Source organism: Hippoglossus hippoglossus, chromosome 17 (assembly GCF_009819705.1).
Source record: "Hippoglossus hippoglossus isolate fHipHip1 chromosome 17, fHipHip1.pri, whole genome shotgun sequence".
Classification (NCBI taxonomy): Eukaryota; Metazoa; Chordata; class Actinopteri; order Pleuronectiformes; family Pleuronectidae; genus Hippoglossus; species Hippoglossus hippoglossus.
In genome coordinates this window covers 23,847,274-23,867,273 of record NC_047167.1, presented here as the reverse complement: position 1 = coordinate 23,867,273, position 20,000 = coordinate 23,847,274, and the positions used below count along the sequence as shown (strand labels likewise).

At 47.1% G+C, this 20,000-nt stretch overlaps 1 protein-coding gene, 1 long non-coding RNA gene and 1 pseudogene across 3 annotated transcripts; 1 reads left to right on the top strand and 2 right to left on the bottom strand.

The window, feature by feature from the left end:
• Positions 1-9,522: 9,522 nt before the first annotated feature.
• LOC117778586 lies at positions 9,523-10,615 on the top strand. Its single transcript, XR_004616817.1, has 2 exons — positions 9,523-10,055; positions 10,222-10,615. It is a non-coding gene; the product is annotated as an uncharacterized LOC117778586 (long non-coding RNA).
• Positions 10,616-11,329: 714 nt separating this feature from the next.
• On the bottom strand, positions 11,330-12,533 carry LOC117778570 (prostatic spermine-binding protein-like). 2 transcript variants are annotated; one of them, XM_034614276.1, is made up of 4 exons: positions 12,275-12,385; positions 11,883-12,202; positions 11,540-11,777; positions 11,330-11,466 (listed from the first exon to the last, which is right to left on the bottom strand). In XM_034614276.1, the coding sequence occupies exons 1-4, from the start codon at positions 12,302-12,304 to the stop codon at positions 11,455-11,457; spliced, it is 600 nt and encodes a 199-aa protein (XP_034470167.1). In that variant the 5' UTR covers positions 12,305-12,385; the 3' UTR covers positions 11,330-11,454. The 2 variants fall into 2 exon arrangements, with proteins under 2 accessions (XP_034470167.1, XP_034470166.1); XM_034614275.1 differs by having other exon boundaries at positions 11,330-11,777; positions 12,275-12,533.
• LOC117778574 lies at positions 12,427-18,204 on the bottom strand (annotated as a pseudogene).
• Positions 18,205-20,000: the final 1,796 nt, after the last annotated feature.

Sequence of the window (20,000 nt, the reverse complement as noted above, 5' to 3'; positions counted from 1 at the left end):
AAATATCAAATCAGATATATTCCACATATCAACATGAAAAAGCTGCTGTTTGTTACATTATGGAAGAAATGGTTTTGCTGTCGCAGCCTGAGCAGAACACACACTCCAACACACAGCAGAACACACACACACACACACACCAACACACAGCACCAGACACACACACACACACACACACACACACACACACACACACACACACACACACCAACACACAGCCCCAGACACACACATAGCATCACCAGGTGTGTTGTGAGGTTGTCACTTGGCCCGAGGGTATTGACTTCAGGTCAGACCGGCTCTGCAGCTCGTCACATCACAGGAGCGCTCACATGTGAAACTGCTTCTGTGGACCGACAGCTCAGAGCGTGAATTAAACTCTGAGCGATTTCTGGACAGGACTCTGGATTAAATGCTGTTTTCTGGGCAGTTCAGGTGCAGGTGACTGGTGGGTTTTGGACATGGTGGACCTGACCAGGGACCAGACCTCCGTCCTCCTCTTCCTCTGGAGCTGAACGCCGTGGTCATGAGACTGAGGAGGACTGTGAGTCTGCTGCAGACGTTGATCGTGGTCCTGCTGGACGGTGAGTTCACTGTGGAGTCCCTTCCACTTCCCTCTGTCTTTACAGCTTCACCAGGCTCCGAGCAGGTGAGGAGCAATAAATGTACAGAATATGATGCGTTGTGCTGTTGTGTGATCGATGTGTTTTAGTTTGTGCTGATGAATCAGGATCCAAAGTGAAAGTCTAACCCTAAGTCTATATGTATTAAATGCAGTGTAGCTCCGTGGTGATTTTCGTATTAATTTGAATTGCCAGCAACATTTTAACACGTTTTAGAGAATTTTATATCAGCTTCATCCACACGACTATCACCACTGCTACAGATTTGTGTTCTAGAGTCGCTTCAACAGAGGAGTTTGTAAACGCTGCTGGTCCCGTGTTAGTTTGAAAACTCTGAGGCTGTTTTATTCTGAACAAGCAGAAACTGAGATGTTTGGAAACGATGACGTAGACGTCGTCAGCTTCCTGTCACATGACCTCCTTCCAGAAGAAAACAACCATCAGCCTCAGCTTCCAGAGCAGAAACAACATGGAGGATCAAAGTGTTACTGAGCCTCTTCGCTAACAGCTGCTGTTCAGTTCCATTCTGTATTTTACAAAGATGTTATAACAACAATCTGCAACAACTCTGCTACTAATGACCGAACATTTCCTGATTACACCGGCACCCACATGCCCAGTGTATGTGAGCGGTCGTGTGATTTGTGTTTAGCATCCTTTAGCTCAGCAAGATAGTTTGGCTTGTTTAACATTCGGTGAAGGAAAAGGTCCCGTAACGACGATTCATGGCCTCTGGGAAACCGTCCAAACACGATCAGCTTCGTGTGTGAGCGGTCGTGAGGTTTTCACGATTCCTTCTGCGCAGTCGCTCTGCCGCCTCTCGCTCAGTGGGTGTCAGAGATAAGATTTAAAATAGAAACTCGTTGTGACAGCAGGGGTTTGGACGCTGTCGGCTCCCGACGCAGTCTCCATGGACTCCACAGACATGAGACACACCCTGACGTGGCGCCCCCTGCAGGCTTCATGCAACACTTCAATTCTCTACTCTGTCCAGTTCCAGGGGTAAGTTGGACAAAAACTCTACCTTATTTAGTTTGTTCTTATTATTTCTACTCACTACAGCACAAAATGTGAATTAATCCGTCACTGAGTTCCAAATAAACACACTATTTTCGATAGAAACTTCAGTGAGTCGCGGGTAATTAAACGAGATTAAAGATCTTACGACAACATTACCTCCGGAAAAGGGTGGAGTTTTCTGCGATGGATCATTTATCTGCAGCATGATGATGTGTACAGTTGCACTGTAACCTGACAGAGCAGTAACATCTTAGTGAAGTATGAAGTCCTGTAAGAACCTGGAGAACAACGAGAAAATATACATACTGTGTTCATTACAATATCCCTTTATTTCTAATTTGGAAAATGTAGTTTGCCGAAGTCACTATTCACTCTGGTTATGGCTGTGGACGACTGGATGCACCGTGTAACGTCCACTGGATTAGTGTCAACAAAGGAAACTTAACAATGTGAAGATTCTCAGGCAGGTTCTGTTTTCAGTGATTCCTTTTGGTTTCTCTGTTGACTTGTGATGCACATCAAATATATTGATGTGCTCAGAAAGTGTGACTCACACTGAATCTAAAAATCGTCTTCGTGTTGATATTTGACTGAGTTATGATCCAGAATCTTGACAAACTAAAAACAACCTGCTCAAATCTACACAGCGAAATAAAAACCAGCCCAAAGAAAAGCTCCATCTGGAAATGTATCATTAATAATGAATCATGAATCTAAACTAACGTATTACGAAGTGTGTTTGTGACTGTAGCTGCAGCAGTGAAGTGGTTTGACAGGATGAAATATGTGAAACATGCAGCTGAAATAAACCTGTGGGTGTTTCTCCATGATTTAATTATGACTTTAATCAAAGCCGCTCTAATTGTCGATTTCAGCGGGTGTGTCTGTTCTGATGCTTCAGTCGTCACCCAGGAGTTTCTACTTTAATTAGGTTTCAGGTACATACCTGCGGCTGTTTGGACGTCAATCAAACCCTTTGTTTAAAGTGAGCATCACTGTTTCTCATCTAAAAGGGTCACTGTGGAGGAGGCTCCAGCTGGCACAGCCAATCAGCTCCCTGGATTAAAGGGGGTCAACCAGGGGCTGAGTGCACGTGAGCGGAGCTGCAAAGCTGGAGGCCACTTGAAGTTGTGCTGAGATGCAGAAAAGCAACACCTTTGTCTCTGGCTGTGAGTGAGCCCCCGGTGGCATCGTCATTTGGCTCAGGTGTAACAGTTGGTGACTGTTAACAGGGAGAGCTGATTGGCTTCTCTTCTCTCAGCCCATCACCCCCCCCCCCCCCTGGTTTCACTGAGCCTCCTCCACACTCACCTCGGGTCATTTGAATCTCAACGTGCACAGTCACAACCAGTCCTGCTTCTACTCACAGTAAAACCGGAATTCAGTCTCCAGACATTTTACTCCAGGCATTTATGAGGTCACTGTGACCTTTGACCTCTGAAATCTAATAAGTGACACCTGGTAAATATCTGAGGAAATTCTCCAGTTACAGACAAACATGTGAAAAAACATGTTTGTGAGGTCACAGCAACCTTGACCTTTGACCTCCACATTTTAATGAGTTCATCTCTGAGTCAAACTGAACATCCTTACCACGTTATGAAGAAATTCCCTGAAGGTTTTCTTAAGATATCGTGTCTTAAACATAATGCCTCTGGCCACTGGGTGTCGCTGGTGCTGAGTCTGTGTGTCTGGTTCCCTTCAGGGAGTTTGAGCTGACGGTGCTGAACGGCAGCTGGGTGGATGCTCCTGAGTGCCATCTGATTCAGCACACACACTGCGACCTGACCCTTGACCTGGGCTCCGACTCCGACTACAGCGTCCACGTCAGAGGGCGGTGCGGGTCGCAGCCCTCAGCCTGGGCGGAGCTCCGCCAACCCTTCAACCGCAGAGACAGTAAGGGCCTGGTCACACTCACACTGTCATAATTGAAGTTTGGCCTCACGTGGACTAAAACTCCGACCTGTGATATCTGCTTCACATTTGGATACGTGAGGCCGTGCCCTAACGGTGCGTTCACACAAACACGATAAGATTACAAACAAAGTCAAAGACGCAAACAGATGCAAATTACACGTCATTCACGTTGAAATATTTGAACTTGAAGCGAAACATTTCTGAGATGTGATGTTGCGAAAGCCAATCAGCATTGAGGATGAAACCAATCAGAGGCAGGTCCTGGCAACGATGTGAGCTAGCAGGTCATCACGCTGCTCAGGCTCCGGTAGCCACGGAAACAGCAGTCATCCTCACCCAGCTCCCGTGTGCGCCTCCTGCTGGTCTGTGGACACACACTCGATCCAGTTAAACAGGGTTGTGAGATCACCTCCCCCCTGGTGGCTGGCTGCAGCACAGGCCTCCTCCATGTTAGCAGATGGGACATAGGCCTTTCTGCCATTTTACGTAGTTCATATCACAAAGGAACAGTCTTGAAATGTGCAAGATGGCAGCGCTCGTATCAGAGATATTTTGGCTTCGTTTCTGGAGGAAGTGGAGACGCATTTATTTACAGTCTGTGGTCAGAAAATGAAGAAGCATGAAGAAGTGAGGGTGTGAATCTTGTGTGCAGCCGTCCTGACGGTACCAGAGATGAAGGTGTCGGCAGCGGTCCACGGTCTTCACGTGGTTTTTCAGAAGCTTCCACTCACTGCCGTTGTCATGGTGACGGTGTGGAAAACAGGCGATGAGCTGCAGGTCAGCGTTTACTTCATGTCTTCCATTTCTCTTCCTCTTTTCCAGTTCATTCTTGTTCATCCCTTCCTTCCTCTCCTGTTGGCCCCTTTATCCTGTCCAGCTTTGTTCTTTTTTACATCCTTTTTATTTGTTCCTACCTTCTTCCATTTACACTTTTGCTTTGCAATCTTACTTTTCTTTTACATCGGAAACATTTTGTTGTACAAAATAGTGAAAGAACAGAAAGTAGAGGACCATCCCTCGAACAGTTGGAGATATTTAACGGTATTTGTTTAATTTCTTGGCTTGTTTTTTACGATCCATCCATCTCTCTCTCTCTTCAGGCTCAAGTCTACTCCGTGTCAGCTGAGGAGGCAGAGCTGGAGGTCGACGCCCTGCAGGAGGGAGTGAGGTACTGCGTCAGAGCGCAGACCGTCATGGGAACACAGCTCCAGAGCAGCAGCACTGACGCCCAGTGTGTGTCCATCACAGGTACACACACACACACACACACACACACACACACACACGCACGCACGCACGCACGCAGGCACGCACGCACACACAAAATCTTTAATTTCCATGTTCTTATTTTCTCACAATATCCTGACTTTCAGTAATATTCCCTCGTCCAGTTTTTTTAAATAAAGCCCTCAAACTGCTCCACTTCGCTTCAGAATTAGATTTTTAAAAATGTTTTTGTATCTTTCATGTGACTGAATGTAACATTTTGAAATTAGATACAATCTGTATATGGACTGTCCTCACGTTACAAATAAAAAACCTCACCTTCCGTGTTTAACTTTTCCAAAAAAAGTGTCACTTTGCAAATGTCCCATTTTGAGTAAATGTCCTCCAGAAAATGTTTTTAATGAATCACTTTCAAACTGAAAGAACAACCATCAGGTTCCTGACGTGTTGGTGGCGTCGAGATCCCTGCGATAAAAGGAAAAATAAAAAAATCAATTTTGTCCACAGATAATTCAAATGAACTGTAAAATTCATGGACGACATAAAATCCATAACTAACAAGTTGTCTCATTCCCGACAGGTCCAGACGCCGCGTGGAGGAGTCCGACCACCGCGACCGTGACCGTCATCATCATGGCCGGTCTCTTGTTCGCTGTGTTCTGGTCCATCGTTCACTGGCGTCCAAACGTCTGCCACACGTGTTTCCATAAAGAGCCACTGCCCGACTCACTGGTCAGTTCAATGTCTCTGAAATACATGAACCATAGAAACCGAAACTTACTGATTCCAACTCAGGTAGAAAAATGGCTCTTTTCAAAATTATATCTATAAATATTATGTGGATGATTTTACTTTTATTAGATCTTGATAAGGTCGGTAGATGCAGCACGTGGTCGTAACCAGGCATCCAAACAGGATATTTACACCCATGTAGTACCCCCTCTAACCACTAGGCTGCTGGGTCACACCATGATTCTTTAAAACAAACAGATACGATTTAATCAGTAAACAACCTATTTAAACATTTCAGCTTGTTCTTTCCATTTAATAGATTTGTTATTTGTATTAATCGGTTTTGTAAATACCATATGATGCAATTAAAGCAAATGATGCATTTAATTAATTTTCCTCACAGCAAGATGTTTGGGACGTTCGCCACCGGATGAGCCGTCAGCAGCTGGAGGTTTGGGAGCGGACCTGCGTGGTGCAGAGCATCGACCCCGAGCACCAGGCCTCAAAGACTGGCACTGGGTTCGTGTCCCTTCTGGAAGAACACAGTGGTGACCTCCTGCTCACTGTGGATGTTGTGGTCTTTCCACCCTCAAAGACCTCAGGACACGCTGCAGGAAAAGAAATGTGACGTCCTGGACCTGCAGGAGACCCCCCCTGTGGTCGGTCAGTGTCCTGTTCCCAGGCAACACATGCCGTGCCGTCAGGTCGTCACCTCGTCAGGTCGTCAGGTCGTCAGTCGTCAGGTCGTCACCCTCGTCAGGTCGTCAGCTCGTCAGGTCGTCACCTCGTCAGGTCGTCAGGTCGTCAGGTCGTCAGGTCGTCACCTCGTCAGGTCGTCAGGTCGTCACCTCGTCAGGTCGTCAGGTCGTCACCTCGTCAGGTCGTCAGGTCGTCAGGTCGTCAGGTCGTCACCTCGTCAGGTCGTCAGGTCGTCACCTCGTCAGGTCGTCAGGTCGTCAGCTCGTCAGGTCGTCACCTCGTCAGGTCGTCAGGTCGTCAGGTCGTCAGCTCGTCAGGCCGTCAGCTCGTCAGGTCGTCAGGTCGTCAGGTCGTCAGGTCGTCAGCTCGTCAGGCCGTCAGGCCGTCAGCTCGTCAGGTCGTCAGATCGTCAGGTCGTCAGGTCGTCAGCTCGTCACCTCGTCAGGTCGTCAGGTCGTCAGCTCGTCAGCTCGTCAGCTCGTCAGGCCGTCAGGCCGTCAGGCCGTCAGCTCGTCAGCTCGTCACCTCGTCAGATCGTCAGGTCGTCAGCTCGTCAGCTCGTCAGGCCGTCAGGCCGTCAGCTCGTCAGCTCGTCAGGTCGTCAGGCCGTCAGGCCGTCAGCTCGTCAGCTCGTCAGATCGTCAGGCCGTCAGGCCGTCAGGCCGTCACCTCGTCAGGTCGTCAGGTTCGTCAGGTCGTCAGGCCGTCACCTCGTCAGGTCGTCACCTCGTCAGGCCGTCACCTCGTCAGGCCGTCAGGTCGTCACCTTCGTCAGGTCGTCAGGCCGTCACCTCGTCAGGGGTCGTCAGGCCGTCAGGTCGTCACCTTCGTCAGGTCGTCAGGCCGTCAGGGTCGTCACCCTCGTCAGGCCGTCACCTCGTCAGGGTCGTCAGGTCGTCAGGTCGTCAGGTCGTCAGGCCGTCACCTCGTCACCTCGTCAGGTCGTCAGCCGTCAGGTCGTCACCTCGTCAGGGTCGTCAGGCCGTCAGGTCGTCACCATCGTCAGGCCGTCAGGCCGTCACCCTCGTCAGGTCGTCAGGTCGTCACCTCGTCAGGGTCGTACACCTCGTCAGGGGTCGTCACCTCGTCAGGCCGTCACCCTGCGTCAGGTCGTCAGGGCCGTCACCTCGTCAGGCCGTCACCTCGTCAGGTCGTCACCCTCGTCAGGTCGTCAGCTCGTCAGGTCGTCAGGGCCGTCACCTCGTCAGGCCGTCAGGTCGTCACCACTCGTCAGGTCGTCAGCTCGTCAGGTCGTCAGGGCCGTCACCTCGTCAGGCCGTCACCTCGTCCAGGCCGTCAGGTCCGTCACCAGTCGTCAGGTCGTCAGCTCGTCAGGTCGTCACCTCGTCAGGTCGTCAGGTCGTCACCTCTCGTCAGGATCGTCAGCTCGTCAGGTCGTCAGCTCGTCAGGTCGTCAGGCCGTCACCTCGTCAGGCCGTCACCTCGTCAGGCCGTCACCTCGTCAGGCCGTCAGGCCGTCAGGTCGTCACCTCGTCAGGTCGTCAGCTCGTCAGGTCGTCAGCTCGTCAGGTCGTCAGGCCGTCACCTCGTCAGGCCGTCAGGGCGTCACCCCTCGTCAGGTCGTCAGCTCGTCAGGTCGTCAGGCCGTCACCTCGTCAGGCCGTCACCATCGTCAGGCCGTCACCGTCGTCAGGGCCGTCAGGCCGTCAGGTCGTCAGCTCGTCAGGTCGTCAGCTCGTCAGGTCGTCACCGTCGTCAGGCCGTCACCTCGTCAGATCGTCAGGTCGTCAGGCCGTCACCGTCGTCAGATCGTCAGGGCGTCACCCTCGTCAGATCGTCAGGCCGTCACCTCGTCAGATCGTCAGGCCGTCACCTCGTCAGGTCGTCACCATCGTCAGGCCGTCACCCCTCGTCAGGCCGTCACCTCGTCAGATCGTCAGCTCGTCAGGTCGTCAGCTCGTCAGGTCGTCAGCTCGTCAGGTCGTCAGGTCGTCAGCTCGTCAGGTCGTCAGGTCGTCACCTCGTCACCTCGTCAGGTCGTCACCTCGTCAGGTCGTCACCTCGTCAGGTCGTCACCCTCGTCAGGTCGTCACCTCGTCAGATCGTCAGCTCGTCAGGTCGTCAGCTCGTCAGGTCGTCAGCTCGTCAGGTCGTCAGGTCGTCAGGTCGTCAGGTCGTCAGGTCGTCACCGTCGTCAGGTCGTCAGCTCGTCAGGTCGTCACCTCGTTCAGGCCGTCACCATCGTCAGGTCGTCACCATCGTCCAGGTCGTCACCTCGTCAGGTCGTCACCTCGTCAGGCCGTCACCCTCGTCAGAATCGTCAGGTCGTCAGGGCCGTCAGGTCGTCACCCTCGTCAGGGCCGTCACCTCGTCAGATTCGTCAGGCCGTCACCTCGTCAGGTCGTCACCTCGTCAGGTCGTCACCTCGTCAGGTCGTCACCCTTCGTCAGGCCGTCACCTCGTCAGATCGTCAGGCCGTCACTCGTCAGGTCGTCACCGTCGTCAGGTCGTCACCTCGTCAGGTCGTCACCCTCGTCAGGCCGTCACCATCGTCAGGTCGTCAGGCCGTCACCTCGTCAGATCGTCAGGCCGTCACCTCGTCAGGCCGTCACCTCGTCAGATCGTCACCTCGTCACCTCGTCAGGCCGTCACCTCGTCAGATCGTCACCTAGTCGTCACCTCGTCAGATCGTCAGGTCGTCACCTCGTCAGGCCGTCACCTCGTCACCTCGTCAGATCGTCAGGCCGTCACCTCGTCAGGCCGTCACCTCGTCAGATCGTCACCTCGTCACCTCGTCAGGCCGTCACCTCGTCACCATCGTCAGATCGTCAGGCCGTCACCTCGTCAGGCCGTCACCTCGTCAGATCGTCACCTCGTCACCTCGTCAGGGGCCGTCAACCTCGTCACCTCGTCAGGCCGTCAGGTCCGTCACCTCGTCACCCTTCGTCAGATCGTCAGGTCGTCACCATCGTCAGGCCGTCACCTCGTCAGATCGTCAGGTCGTCAGGCCGTCAGGTCGTCACCCTCGTTCACCCATCGTCACCTCGTCAGATCGTCAGGCCGTCACCTCGTCAGGCCGTCACCTCGTCAGATCGTCACCTCGTCACCTCGTCAGGCCGTCACCTCGTCAGATCGTCACCTCGTCACCTCGTCAGGCCGTCACCTCGTCACCTCGTCAGATCGTCAGGCCGTCACCTCGTCACCTCGTCAGATCGTCAGGCCGTCAGCTCGTCAGGTCGACAGGTCGTCACCTCGTCACCTCGTCACCTCGTCAGGTCGTCAGGTCGACCAGGTCGACATTTCTTTTGCTTGATTATCTTTCATGGAACGTTCACCTGCTGCTTGTTGTGTTACTTTTGTCCACTATAGTTTCATCACATTTGATTTGTCTTGTTTGTTGACTGTGATTTTGTTTGACTGTTATTTGTGAAGCACTTTGTAAAGGTTCTTAAACAAAGTTATTCTTCTTGTTATTGATGTGATTATTAAATGTTTCTCATGTGTCTTTGAGTTTTAAAAAAATTTGTGTCACTTTCCAAATTCTGTACTATGTGTATTTTTTTTTTATATGGCGTAAACCTCATGTTGTACTGTTGTACTAATATTCCCTTTAATAGGCGACATTTTCTCCTTTTCTTTTGCCATCACTTTTTAATGATAGTTTGTTTATTTTATCTGCTGTCTGTTGTGAATGGCGGGGCGGCTGAGGGGTAGAGCGGTGTCCGTCCTCGACAACCAGAAGGTTCGGCAGCTCGTTCCTCAGTCTCCCCCATCTGCCTGCTGAAGTGGTCCCTTGGGGCCAGATACTGAACCTCGAAATGGTCCTCGTAGATGTTGAATGAAGTCGCTCTGTATAAAACTTCTGCCAAATGACAGGTAATAATAATAATAAGTGACATTTTATCAATTTGCTTTTTGTCTTTGAGGATTTTCTTGTTTTTGTCGTCTTTCTGAAGCTTTTTGTAAAGCTGTTTTGAAAAGTGCTGTATGAATAAAGTTATTATTATTATTATTGGTAATTGATATTATTTTTTCGTTTCAGGATGTTGAGCTCCCCTTGCTGGTCATGAAGTTGTATTACAGTAACTACACCAGTCTCCATGTTAGCTGAGCTCTTCCTCTCTGTGGAGTTTTTGTGGAGACTTTACGATGAGGTTTCTAACACGTGACAGATGCAAAACATTTAAAATAAAACAAAGACAGACACTAAATATCTGTTGTCGATGTTTATAAACAAAACTTCTGATCTACGCAGCAGAAGTTATAATAATTATTTACCTGACGCACACGAATAAGAAAAAGTTCATCTCCTTGTTACCAGCCGGTTACACAATGAAAACTCATGTTGTCATAGAAAAGAGAAAAACTGTGGCAAATGTTGGCGTTGGAGTGTTAACAATGCACAAAAAGAAATAAACACTCAATCAGTTGTTCAACTTGGATTTATTTACTTATATATTTCTGTCAGAGATACTTGAATAACTGCAGAACAATAACACAACTTCAACTTCAGGTTTTCCAAACATAAAAAGTTATAGAACACAAGCACAGATCAAACCAGCTGTGAGTAAAACACAGGTTCAAACCAAGCAAACTGACATTTGTTCCAAGGTTTGTTTTATCATGTATTCAGACATGAAACACGTAAAGACACAGATACGATATGGCCGACATCACACCAGTGAACTACACTGTTGACATGGGCTGTCATGTTAGCTCTCAGCTTTCTACTATGACACAGAGCAACATTACCTCCCACACAACGACCTGTGATGCTGTGACTGGAAGTTGCATTTTGATGTGTAATTAAAATAAATGCTAAATTGTTAATTAATCATCGAGCTGATGAAGAATCGTGAAGCAAAGAGGCAGAAAAATGAAGGTGCAGGTGAATTTAACGACCTCAAAAATGAGCCTTGCACTTTAAAGTGTACTTGATGCTTTGTGAGGGCGTGGTGAACGACCTGGTGGGCAGCTGACGGATGAGGTTGGACCTATTGTGGGGGGGGGGTTGAAGTTTGTTGCCTTCCCAGGCTGCGTCCTTCATTCTGAAAGCCGCTCTGCTGCAGTTTGGTCTGGCGTCCACACGAGTCACGAGTTTTAGAAACGTTAAAACAGAGAAGTTTGGAAACACTGTTGGTCCCGTTTGAGTTTGAAAACTCCGGTGCTGCGTGTTCATCTGGACGGACAGAAACCGAGATGTTTGGAAACGATAACGTAGACGCTCACAACCTCTTGTGATTGGTTCCTTTCTCTCTGATTCGTCAGGCTCCTGTCACATGACCTCCTTCATGCAGAAAACAACCGGCCTCAGCGTTCAACATTGATGCTTTTCGTTTGTAGGCTGAGCTCTTTTTTGCAACTAACAACAAATGCTTCCTGTTTACAACGGCAACATGCATGTGTACGTGCATGGTCAGGTGATACGTGTTCACATGCATGTGAGTCTGGACGGGGATTAAAATGATATGGAGCCAAAACACTTGTAGACAGAGATGGTTTCGGTTTAAATGAAAATGTAGAAGTTTGGAAGACGCCTCAGTCCGTCTCTGTCGCAGTGTGAGCGACGTCTTGGTTGGAATCAGAATCTTTCTCGTCCTGGTCGTTGTTGGAATCAATGTCAGGATCTTGGTCCTCAAAGCTTTCATTTGAATCCAGCTCCAACTCCTGATCTTCATCTTGGTCCTTGTCTTCAGTGTTTACTTGGTCTTTGTCATTCTCATCTTGGTCTTCGTCGGTCTCATTCTGGTCTTGGTCTTCATCATTCTTATCTTGGCCTTCATCGGTCTCGTTCTGGTCTTGGTCTTCGTCATTCTCATCTTGGCCTTCATCGGCCTCGTTCTGGTCTTGGTCTTCGTCATTCTCATCTTGGCCTTCATCGGTCTCGTTCTGGTCTTGGTCTTCATCATTCTTATCTTGGCCTTCATCGGTCTCGTTCTGGTCTTGGTCTTCGTCATTCTCATCTTGGCCTTCATCGGTCTCGTTCTGGTCTTGGTCTTCGTCGTTCTCATCTTGGTCCTGGTCTTCAGGTGTTTACTTGGGTCTTTGTCATTCTCATCTTGTCTTGGTCAGTCTCGTTCTGGTCTTGGTCCTGTTCGCATCTCCCTTTTCGTTGGTGGTATCATTCGTGTCTTGGTCGGCACCGTCCTTCGTTGGACCTTGAAGAAAAGACTGGAAGTCCCTGGATGAACTCTGGAGGAATTCTCTCCTCTCTTCCACTTTAGCCATGAACTCTGCTTGTTCTCTCATGTTTATCAGATACTGGACTCGTTTCTTCCAGCCCGACTTGGCCTCAGCTTTCTCTCCTTCTATGAGCATGTCGATGTACTCTGGAGTGGACAGAGGGTTTGGCCTCAGTGCGATCTCTTTAAGTCTGTTTAGAACACTTGGCAGAGTCACCCATCACTTTCACCACCTCAGCCTGCACAAGGTCATACTCAGGCCTTCAGTCTGTCATCAGTGTCTTCACAGACATCTTAGCCCCTGTGGCTCCCAGGTACTTATCTTCCAGCTCTTTTACTGTTTGTCTTTCTGTGACTTCCTTGTACTCCCATCGGTACTTCTGATTATAATGTACATTCCAAACACATTTGCCTGGGCACATCTTACAGATCCCATCTGGTCCCATTGCACTACAGCGTTTTTATCTGCATCATTTGCATAAGCACAATTGTCATGACAGGTAAAATGACACTGCTGACAGTTTTGTGAGGAAGGTTCCAGAACCAGAATTATCATGTTGAAAAGCCTTATTGACTTTGAGTTCGATCACAAAATCCTTGTTTCTGCTGATCTCTGCCTCGTGATCTTTCAGTTGTGTAGCCGTCTCTTTTATCTCCTCCAGCTTGCCTAACCCAATTTTAACCTGCTTCTGCAAACTCTGAACTGAGATCTCGAGCTGCTGTCTTTCTCTGAGGACGTCCTTTGTCATCGTCAAGCTTTTGGTCGTCATTACATTCAAAGCAGTGAAAAACCTCCTCATGCTTTTTATCCCCATGTTCCAAAACATCTCATCGAAGCCTCCCTCGTCATCTTCCCCACTCGCGCTCTCTCTGCTGCTCTCTTGTTTTGGGCAAACAACACTGAGTTATTGAACTTGAAGTGAACCGGCAGTCCTTCTTTTGTTTTCGGACACGGGACAACCGCAGCGTTTGATCGCCTCCAGAACTGGTGGACGTTGGCCGTCTGCAAATGTCACCAGAATCCGGATGTTTTCTGCCACGTCTTTGCCGAAGATGGAGAGCACTGAGTCAAACACGTATTTCTGTGTTGGTGTGAGTCGTGCTAAAGAAGCCTGAGCTACGAAACACACAGCATCGATTTCACTGACACCACTCTGAGCAGAGAAGAGATGGCGAAGCCTGCTCTACGATCAACTTGTCCTTTTGGATACCTCTCGTATCTCCAAGCCTGGAGTGTCAACATAGTGAGCGAGTTCTGAATTTTAAAGCCGTCCCGATGGTTGAGTTTGTATGTCGTGACTTCAGTAGTCTGGCTGTGAGCTTGTGAGGTGGACTGACCCTCATCTACTAACTTAAACCGATAGGGATCGTTCCACTCAACACCGAGAATGTAATTAATCATCCCGTTGATAAGAGTTGATTTGCCAGCACCAGTTGCTCCCAGAACCATTATGGTGCGATTACGTTCATGGGACTCTTTCCCGAAGCGGAAACGTTTGCACCCGTTCACAGCGATGTCCTCCTCTTGCAGGGGAATTTTATAAACAGGGATAAGCCCTGACTGAGGTTTCAGCAGTGTGCTTTCATCTTTAACGGCGTCCGCTAGTCGCTGAGAGCATTCTGGCGTCTCTGGAACGCAGTCGTTTGATTGTAAAGTATCAAAAGAGTCAAAAACATCTGGAGTTTCTTCAGGATCATTTGATTTTGGTTTTGGAAAATAAGAAGTGACTAACTTCCATGCTGAGCTCATTCCAGACAACATTCTGGTGACGACACAGAATCTGTGACAACAATGTTAAAGTGTAAATCAGTTGGTATGAAGGTCAGTTGTTTGGAGAGTTGATCTGATCAGACTCTCATCCATCCATCCGGGTTTGACGCGGTCGCTGATATGAATCTGCAAATATTGAAACAAAAAAAACAACGTCACACACATTGCAGCTGTCACATAACACATCAGCTGCACTGGTCGTGGACGTTAAATCAACTTTGGCTTTCGTTAATTGTAGATTTAACAGAAAATGATGGATGAATTACTCTGTAACAGTACGTTTCTCCAGGTGGAATCATCAGCACAAACAGTTTCAAACATTTTGGTCCCATAAAAGGTCACTGTGACCTTGACCTTTAACCAAAACCTAATCAGTTCCTCTGTCAGTCTAAGTGAACATTAAGACAACACATTAACATGTTGACACATGAACAAGGCAATAATGTCTTCGGACTTTGAGCAGCAAATTGTAATCAGGTCATCCATGAGTCCAAGTGAATGTTTGTGTCAGATGTCATGAAATTCCCTTCGGTTGTTTCAGACATATCACATTCACAAGTCATAGCATCACCATGACCTTTGGCCTTTAACCTTCAACCACTGAAATCTAATCAGCTCATCTTTGAGTCCAAGTGAACATTTGTAACAATTTTGAAAAAATTCCCTCAAGGTGTGTTTAAGAATCCTGTTCACAAGACTGGGACAGACGAACCGACCGGCCACTAGGTGTCGCCGGCACGGAGGAATCTGTTTGTGAGGTGATGTAATGTGTGTCCGATAAGTCAAGTTGATCTGAACGTGTTCACTGTGCAGTTAGGAGCTGTGGTGCAGAGCCATCCAGGAAAATACTGGAGAATTATTTTTAAAAACAAGATGCTGGTAGAAATGAATCACAACAACCTCTGGTGGTTCTTCAGGTACAGGGCACAGGAAATGCTGCGATTTCAAAGTAGTGGTCGTGATGGACGTCTTCCAAACGACTAAAATATAAAAAGAGCACAGTGCCAGAAAAAACATTAACAAGTGATTTAATGAAAAGCTTTGTTTAAATAACATGAAATAATCCACAAAAATCTAGAATCATGCAGCTCAGAAACTTACCACTTCAGTTTGTCTGTGATCAGCAGGAGAAGCAGGAGTTCTGTGTCTGTGTCAGTGTCAGTGCTGGCAGCAGCTTTATACACCCACCCCCCCCCCCCACACACACACACACACACACACACGCAAACGCACGCACAGCACACACGCACACACACGCGCAAACACGCACACACACACACGCACACAGCACACAACACACACACACTGAATGTAGAGACAAACCTGTTAGACTTTATAAACTTATTTTTCTAATCAGATCAAAAGTCAACATCTTCACATGTTTATACATTTCCATGATAACAAGTCTCCAGAGAACTTTCTGTGTTTTCGTTGCATGTTGAAGTGAGTTGTCTTCGCTTCCTCTTCATCTCTGAATCAAACTTAAACTACGAGTTCGTTTTCTTATGAGCACAGAGGTGAGGTCTTCACAGGAAGTCACACCATTTCCAGAAACCTGCAACTCTGAAAGTGAAATTAAACCTCACACGACCCTGATAAATACTGTAGAGTACAAAATTATGGATAATAACTGATGCAAACTAAATTAAAGCAAATAACTGATGCAAAGTAAAAGTAAAGAAAGTAAATCACTGCTTTAAAAATTCCAAACTGTGATTCATTCTAATAATCAGATCATATTTAAATTTAACAGTCAGTATCTCTACATCTGAATCAAAAGATAGAAACACCAAACAATTTGCTGAACCAATTTACAATAAATGAGACCCGTTTACCAGAATCACCTGAAGTGATAAATATGAGTTGAAATTAGAATAAAACCATGCAATAAAAACATTTCCACCAGTTCTTTCCTTTTCTTCGTTGACCCTTGAGGTTATTAGGACACGGATTAGCGGAACGAGCGAGAGGTACAAGGCCAAAAGAAAGTCCTCACGAAACAGACAATCCCAGCCGCAGCTCAAAGGGCATCACACGAGGTGGCATGTTTAATGCACAGGCAGAAAAGCCACACACAATCAGCGAAACGTTAATTAAACCCGCTGCTGTAGCTATAAATCGGGCCATGCATGGGGATAAATCAGCCCGTGATCTGGAATCAGTGCCGCTGTCTAACGGGACTATTGCCCGGTGCATCACCGACATGGCCCGGTGCATCACCGACATGGCCCAGGACACAAAGTGCCAGCTGGTGGACAGAGTTAAGAAAGGGAAATATGCTTCACAGTTAGATGAATCCACAGATATATCAAACTCTGCCCAGCTGCTTGTTCTCATCAGATACAGTTTTGGACGGAAAACGTAATGCTGTTTAGCTTCCCGCTGGAGTGGACGTGCACAGGCGAGGACATTTTTACAGAACTAAAAGAAGAGGGACTGTCTTCAGAAAGCTGTACTGGTGTGTGTCGGGACAGGACTGGAGCGATGCTGGGGAAAGAGAGGACTGAAAGCGAGAGTCTTACAAGTGGCTCCGCTCGGACATTCCACACTCTGTGTTATTCACAGAGAATCTCCTGCAAGCAAAACACTTGAACCAGAGATTAAACATATTCTTGACATTGCGATAAAAATGGTCCACTACATAAAAACACGTCCACTGAATATCAGACTTGCTCTTGCGGGAGATGTGCTGAGCCGCCTGCGTGAGCTGCGGGACGAGGTGCGCGTGTTTCTGATGGAGCAGGATCCCAGCTGAGCACCTCACTGACCCTGACTGGTTAACAAGGCTGGCGGACTTGTGCTAAAAGACTTTCTCAGCCCTGACAAACATAAAGAATAAATACAGATCGCAGCTAAACGTGGAGAATGATCTCCGAGTGGCCGTCTCCAAAACAAAGCCCAGAATGGACTTGCTCTGCTCCATGCATGTTGCCCACCTGTCTCATTAGTGAGTTTAAGAAATGAAAGTAATGTTTAGGCTCAAAGAAATAACCCTAAAGGTTTTGCACATGGCAGCAATAAGGTGTCTGCTGCTCGTTATGCACACAGACGCGCTCAGACGCGCACAGACATCACCTGCGCACTTTGTTATACTTACAGCATGTGCTCACTCAGCCCTGCTGTTTATACAGGGAGGTCCCTGTGTTCTGGTTATATTCTAGTTCTTAAATGACTATAAAATAATATCATGGCTGTAAGGCTGTTGTTCTTTTGTGTTGTATTAATGCCCGTGTTTGCATAGGCCTAATAGTGCGTGTGCGTGGCTGTGCGCAACATTATATACACATCCAGGGTCGGTGGGGGGTCGCCAGTCTCTGGCTCCGTTATTTTGGGGGTCGCGGGCTGAAAGGTTTGGGAACCCCTGATCTAGAGGACAGAGCTTGTTTTGTTAGCTCACTGTGACCTTGACCTTTAACCAAAACCTAATCAGTTCCTCTGTAAGTCTAAGTGAACATTAAGACAACACATTAACAACGTTGACACATGAACAGGCAATAATGTCTTTAACCGTCAACCACTGAATCTAATCAGCTCATCTTTGAGTCCAAGTGAACATTTGTAACAATTTTGAAAAAATTCCCTCAAGGTGTGTTTAAGAAATCCTGTTCACAAGACTGGGACAGACGAACCGACCGGCCACTAGGTGTCGCCGGCACGGAGGAATCTGTTTGTGAGGTGATGTAATGTGTGTCCGATAAGTCAAGTTGATCTGAACGTGTTCACTGTGCAGTTAGGAGCTGTGGTGCAGAGCCATCCAGGAAAAATACTGGAGAATTATTTTTAAAAACAAGATGCTGGTAGAAATGAATCACAACAAACCTCTGGTGGTTCTTCAGGTACAGGGCACAGGAAATGCTGCGATTTCAAAGTAGTGGTCGTGATGGACGTCTTCCAAACGACTAAAATATAAAAAGAGCACAGTGCCAGAAAAAACATTTAACAAGTGATTTAATGAAAAGCTTTGTTTAAAATAACATGAAATAATCCACAAAATCTAGAATCATGCAGCTCAGAAACTTACCACTTCAGTTTGTCTGTGATCAGCAGGAGAAGCAGAGTTCTGTGTCAGTGTCAGTGTCAGTGCTGCAGCAGCTTTATACACCCACCCCCCCCCCCCCCCCCCCCCCCCCCCCCCACACACACGCAAACGCACGCACACACACGCGCACACGCACACACACACACACACACACACACTGAATGTAGAGACAAACCTGTTAGACTTTATAAACTTATTTTTCTAATCAGATCAAAAGTCAACATCTTCACATGTTTATACATTTCCATGAGAACAAGTCTCCAGAGAACTTTCTGTGTTTTCGTTGCATGTTGAAGTGAGTTGTCTTCGCTTCCTCTTCATCTCTGAATCAAACTTAAACTACGAGTTTGTTTTCTTATGAGCACAGAGGTGAGGTCTTCACAGGAAGTCACACCATTTCCCAGAAACCTGCAACTCTGAAAGTGAAATTAAACCTCACACGACCCTGATAAATACTGCAGAGTACAAAATTATGGATAAATAACTGATGCAAAGTAAATTAAAGCAAATAACTGATGCAAAGTAAAAAGTAAAAGAAAGTAAATCACTGCTTTAAAATTCCAAAATGTGATTCAGATAAAGTTTCAAGACGTAACCACTTTGACATTTGTGAATTAGAGAAGCACAAAAATACACCATCCACAGAGATGAGAAGGGATGAGTAAGGACCCAAATCTTATTTTACAAATTTGTATCCCAAACTTGGGAGCAGATAATCTGTTAAATTAGTTTCTGTACTTGATGACATGTGATTTTTAAGCAAATTTTTTAAGATTCCTGTTACCTGAACCCAACCCCTGAATGATAGCTATCAAAAAATGACTCACATATTATGTTCTTTTTAAAAGTTGGTGTATGTAATCATTCCTCCTGCATACTGCACTGCCTGGCTAGGGCATATGTTATGACTGAACAAATACAAAAAAATCTTGGAAATAGATGAAGATATTAAAATATTATTAAGTTAAAATTCACTCATTATCTACTCACCACTATGCTGATGGTGGGTGAAGTTTTGAGTCCAAAACAAACCTTGTGTTTTAGGGGTAAACAGCGTTGCAGCCAATTCCAACACAATTGAAGTAACTCAAACAGAAAAAAAACTGAAATGCCTCCATAATGCTCCTGTGGGGTCATCCAAGTGTCCGTAAGCCCGGACATTCAAATTCAAGTCGAGACGGCGTCATTTACACCTTGTTTTCTGGAAGTAGTGATGCTAACGCGCACCCCGTGCATACCCTTTGGCTGTTAGCTTGTGTGCAGTGTGTGCTTGCAAACGTGAACACGGCTCCAAAAGAGGATATCATGGACATTTAGGCTAAAAACATGGTTTAAATGAAGCCGTTTCAAATCAAATTTGAATGTACGGGCTTATGGACACTTGGATGACACCACACGCATAGTATGGAGGCATGTTAAGGTTTTTTTTTACATTTGAAGAACTGATCACCAGTTACTTCAATTGTGTTGGATTTAGCTGCAACACTGTTTGCCCCTGAAGCTCCTAAAGTGTTTTCCGGACTCAAACACTTCACCCACCCCTCCATCGGCATAGTGGTGAGTAGATAATGAGGTTTTGGTGAAAAAGCTGTGGAAATGGAAACGAATTCAAACATACCTTGCAAGTTTTGAAGACCTCTGATGAATCCTCCTTTAAGTAGAGTGGTAGGCCGGCCAGGGCTGTCGTTCAAGCTGAAGTGATGTTGTTCTTGTCCTGTTGAACAAACATACACAGGTTATGCATAGATGGATGTTGGGGCATCCTGTTCACATTCAACATTATGTAATACACAAAAAATATTTTACCTGAACATTATATGCCATTATAA

Excerpts from the sequence above, each read along its gene's own strand:
- LOC117778570 (XM_034614275.1), bottom strand. The coding sequence starts at position 12,497 with ATGCTCATAGAAGGAGAGAAAGCTGAGGCCAAGTCGGGCTGGAAGAAA. Across the intron at positions 12,203-12,274 it reads CAACGAAAAGGGAGATGCGA|ACCAGGACCAAGATGAGAAC; the intron begins ACAGGACCAAGA and ends AAACACCTGAAG. Across the intron at positions 11,778-11,882 it reads ATGAGAATGACAAAGACCAA|GACGAGAAAGATTCTGATTC; the intron begins GTAAACACTGAA and ends AACAACGACCAG.